We start from the raw sequence: 4,283 nt of genomic DNA on the forward strand, positions 1-4,283 counted from the left end.
GATAAGTCAAAATAATTAGATAAAAAGTTGAAATTATGAGACTTTATTATTTTCGTTTTAATTTTTTTTACTAGCGGAAATGGGCTTCCATATAAATCTGTAGGAACTCAAAAATGTATCTTTTTCTTTAAGAAAACTGGGGTTTCATTTTAACAATTTAACATTTATTATTTTTTATCCTCGTTATAGAAAGGGAGAATAAAGAATATCTGATTTTAACATTATATATTTTTTCAGTTATATTATACTTTTGGTTATATTTTGAATTTCCCTCGGGATCAATAAAGTATCTATCTATCTATTACTAAAGAAAAGACTGAAAAACAATAAATGAAACATAAAACTTACAGTACCAGACAGATCTGAAGTAACTGGTTTTATTAATTTTTTATATGGTTTTGAACCTTTTTGTATTTAATTAGTTAGATTCATTTATTCATTACCGTTACATTTTTTTTCATTGCCAGTGATTTCAATGTTTATGTAGCTCTCCTCTACCCAGAAAAAAAATCCCATATCAGAATCGTGATTTGTACAAACTTTATTGTTTTCACAAGCATTATTACATACAACAGCTATAATACAAAAAGTATATATGCATGGTTAAAAAAATGTAAGTGCAAAGAGTCATGTGGCCTTTAAATCCATTTCATCGGTTTCCTTTCCTTGATGTAATGGGATGAAGATTAAAGTTCATTTTATCACCTGTTGCTTTTTCTTGTTTTAAATTTAAATGGTAATGCAGCTTTGTTAATAAATGGATTTAGTTCACGAATGATGTATGTGGGTTACTGAAAGAGGACAAGGCTATTGTTTAGCTTCATAGTTTTTCTCTCAGTGTTGCATAAATCCGTTTTTCTGTAGCTGACTACAGCAGGGTCTCTTCTATTGTACTGTGAAAAATCCACATTTAAACAAAAGCTTATCAGGTTGTTTCATTCTTTTTAAGTGGAGAAGTTATAATCTCTTCTCTGTGAAGCAGCCATGGCAGTTAGGGTCTTAAACAGTTTTGGCTTAAAAGGTCAAACTAAAAACAGTTATGGGATCTGAGGGGATCATTTTTCAAAATATGACTTTCCACTTTTAAAAAAATGGGAGTATTTGTCTTTGTAAGTTTCAAACCCTGATTATCAGGGACTCGTCCGAGGCTTCTAATTTTAAATGTTAAATCTAAACTTTTAAACCTATCAAATTTGGCTTTAGGGATATGATTAAAATGTTCAACCTTTTCTGATATTTCACTGACTAAACATCGAGAAAATAATTGTAGCGGCAGTCTGTTCAACATCGTCACCATCCATTCAGTGTAATATTAAACAAATATAACCTTTACATATCAAAATATTCTACTTTCAAATAGAGGTAGATACAGTACATTTATAAGGCATACAATATAATCTCTCTCTGTGTGCATGTACATGTTTGTGCTATAGAAGGGTGATTTCACTTGGTGGCAAAGTGAGTCTCTTTTCTCTGACCGACAACATGTTCTCCATGTGCATGGCAATGACTCGGCACAGCTCCAGACCCTGCAAAACACACCGCCACATTCAGAAACAGCCGTCGCAATTTAGAGTACAGTAACATAGTGTAATATACAACTACATTCCTTTAATCTGTTTGCTTCTCACAGGACACACACACACACACACACACACCTGCTCCAGCTGTAGTTGTGTGATGCGTTGGTTGAGCAGGTCGCCTAACATGATCTCCACATATGGATAACTTGAGCCCGAAGTTGGTCTCTGGGTGCGAGTTGACTGGACCTCCTTTAAAGGGAATCTCACCATGGCCTCCTTCTCAAACAAACACACAAAACCAAAGCCATAAATAACATGAATACACAACCAAACAGGCGAGAAAAAAGACAAAAACATGGTCTTACTGATATAAGATATAAAAAAAATATATAAACACATACAATATTTGATGTCAAGGGAAATGTTACAAAGTCATATTTTATTTAGTTAATACAAAGAAAGAATGACATTAGAATGCAGCAAACATGATAACCAGCAGAGGAAGCCAAATCCTTTGTTTTGAAATTATTATGTGCTGGCGAAATTCATAAAATTCCAACTCTTTTTGGAATCTGAATCATGCAACATATCCCAGACTGCATGTCTGTCCCAGTGCATGGCATGTTACATGTGTGATTGTGTTGCTGTGACATACATGAGTATCCTTGTTAAGAAAGTGCAGGCCGTTCAGATTCACAGCCAAGATGCACGGCGCCTGGACGGAGGCTGAGCTGCAGCTCTGGATGTAGAAGAAGGAGGAGCCGAACATGGGGAAAGCACTGACCAGACCTGAGAAAACACGCATCCAAGACAAGAGTTAGTAGAATGACAAAAACAGAGGTAATGTGAAGATTCAGTCTCGGTTTATGAACAACCAATGTCTTTAAATGCAATTTTCTCCAAAAGTAGATAACTTTTAGGAAATGTGTTGAGCTCTTCTACCTACGTGTTAAGAGACATTTCTACAACAAAATTAAAAACGAATGACATAGGAAGTGATATTGTGAACCCACATTCAGAGCCGCAGACTTACCAAGGAACTGTGCCCGGGCCTGGTGTGGGTTTAAGGGCTGGACATGCTGCATGTGCTGAGTTGTCATATTCAGCCACGGCTGCGAGCCCTGCTTGCCGTAGAACGGTGGGGGGACACACTCCTGCACCTCACGGCTGACGACACACATACACACACTAAAGTTGACAACATTCTGATTTTTTTATACTTTTCGATACCACATGTTTTAGGATAAAAGTGTCCACATTTCTCTATGGTGAAATAACACTAAGTGTGTGTTCATGTGTGTGTATCTTTACAGGGTGGGCAGGTAGATGGTGTCTTTGGCACGGTGCTGTAGGGCGGCCAGTCTGGCGATCTGCTGCAGGTGCTGATCACTGGCCTTCCCCAGAGGGACCACACTCATCAAGGCCTTAAGGTAGTCTGGCAACACCTGAACAAAGAGAATAAAACATTGTGATTTATTTTTCATTTATATTTTATTTATTGCTCATTTGGAGACAGATATGTTAAGATCTTGAATATAAATACTCGTTTACCAAATCTACTAGTTTTGGTAAACCAGTAACCTTTAATAAAAGTATGCAGTATAAGCAGCAAAATCATTTGTTTATGATTATTTTGCATGTGACATTACTGACGTAGTCTCATCCAAAAGGTCGGGAGACAAAAGTAAAAAATCTAGGCTCGGAAACAAACAATTTTGTCCATTAGTCAAAATAATATTTTTCCTTGTTGGGAAAATAATTGTATCATGAACCATTTGAGGAATTGAACTGTTGCTTAAGTTTATTCCTTGTGAGGAACTTTTGGGTTGTGTAGACTTAGGAGCCCCCTTGTGGACAATGTAAATGGTAAATGGTAAATGGACTTGAGCTTATATAGCGCTTCTCTAGTCTTCTGACTACTCAAAGCACTTTTACACCACCTGTCACACCCACCCATTCATACCCTTTCACGCACACTGATTGTAGTGATTGCTATGTAGTATCATCCATCAGAAGTAACTAATCCCATTCATACACCACCACTGAAGCACGTGTCCTTCTTGCCCAAGGACACGTTGCTCAGCTGGGGATTGAACCTTCAACCTTCTGGTTGAGAGGCGATGACTCTACCAACTGAGCCACAGCCGCCCAAATGTGGGAAAATGTATCTCTTTGCTGACCATGTGTTTTCTGACCTAAAAAATAATTCCTCTTTATTGAGAAAAATGTGGAACCTGCACCTCACTAAAGATCTTTGGAATGGAAAACAAAAACAAAAAAAATCATTTCAGCGTACTGTTATACTCTTCGACTGACACCTACCCCCTGGCATGGGTGACAACCATACTGTATGAAATAACTTCAAGCTTTGTTAACAGAGGGAAGGAGAGGGACAGAAAGTACAAGCTTCAACTTTTATAAGATCGTTACACTATTTTTCGCCAAATATCAAATAACTGTAGTTAAGTATAAAGTATAAACAGGGTAAATATGAGCCTAATGTCAGATGCAATGATTGAATACAGTAGAACAAGACATCAGCGGTTACAGTGGACCTCTACCTGATTGTAGTGCATGGTGACGTAAAGTTCGTTGTCAAGTTTGAGAGGCAGACTCCAGATGACTCTCCTGAACCACAGGCTGTAGTTGGCATCCACTGGTTCCGCTTCTGTAGCGATGTCCAGGATGTACTCGCGCTTGTTCAGGGGACGCACGTTCTGACCTGTGCAGAACACACTGCAGTATTTATCTCTTTATCTG

General features: G+C 37.6%; 1 protein-coding gene across 1 annotated transcript in view; it reads right to left on the reverse strand.

Annotated features, from left to right (window-relative positions):
• Window positions 1-525: 525 nt before the first annotated feature.
• The window catches only part of myo15aa (myosin XVAa), a 29,169-nt gene continuing 25,411 nt past the window's right edge, over window positions 526-4,283 (reverse strand). Inside the window, exons 59-64 of the mRNA XM_061027026.1 lie at window positions 4,085-4,245; window positions 2,835-2,968; window positions 2,557-2,690; window positions 2,179-2,312; window positions 1,659-1,799; window positions 526-1,529 (exon numbers count right to left, since the gene is read on the reverse strand). Of these exons, the coding sequence (XP_060883009.1) occupies window positions 1,428-1,529; window positions 1,659-1,799; window positions 2,179-2,312; window positions 2,557-2,690; window positions 2,835-2,968; window positions 4,085-4,245 (806 nt within the window). The 3' untranslated portion in view covers window positions 526-1,427. The remainder of the gene's footprint in view (window positions 1,530-1,658; window positions 1,800-2,178; window positions 2,313-2,556; window positions 2,691-2,834; window positions 2,969-4,084; window positions 4,246-4,283) is intronic.

This window comes from Labrus mixtus, chromosome 20 (assembly GCF_963584025.1).
Source record: "Labrus mixtus chromosome 20, fLabMix1.1, whole genome shotgun sequence".
Classification (NCBI taxonomy): Eukaryota; Metazoa; Chordata; class Actinopteri; order Labriformes; family Labridae; genus Labrus; species Labrus mixtus.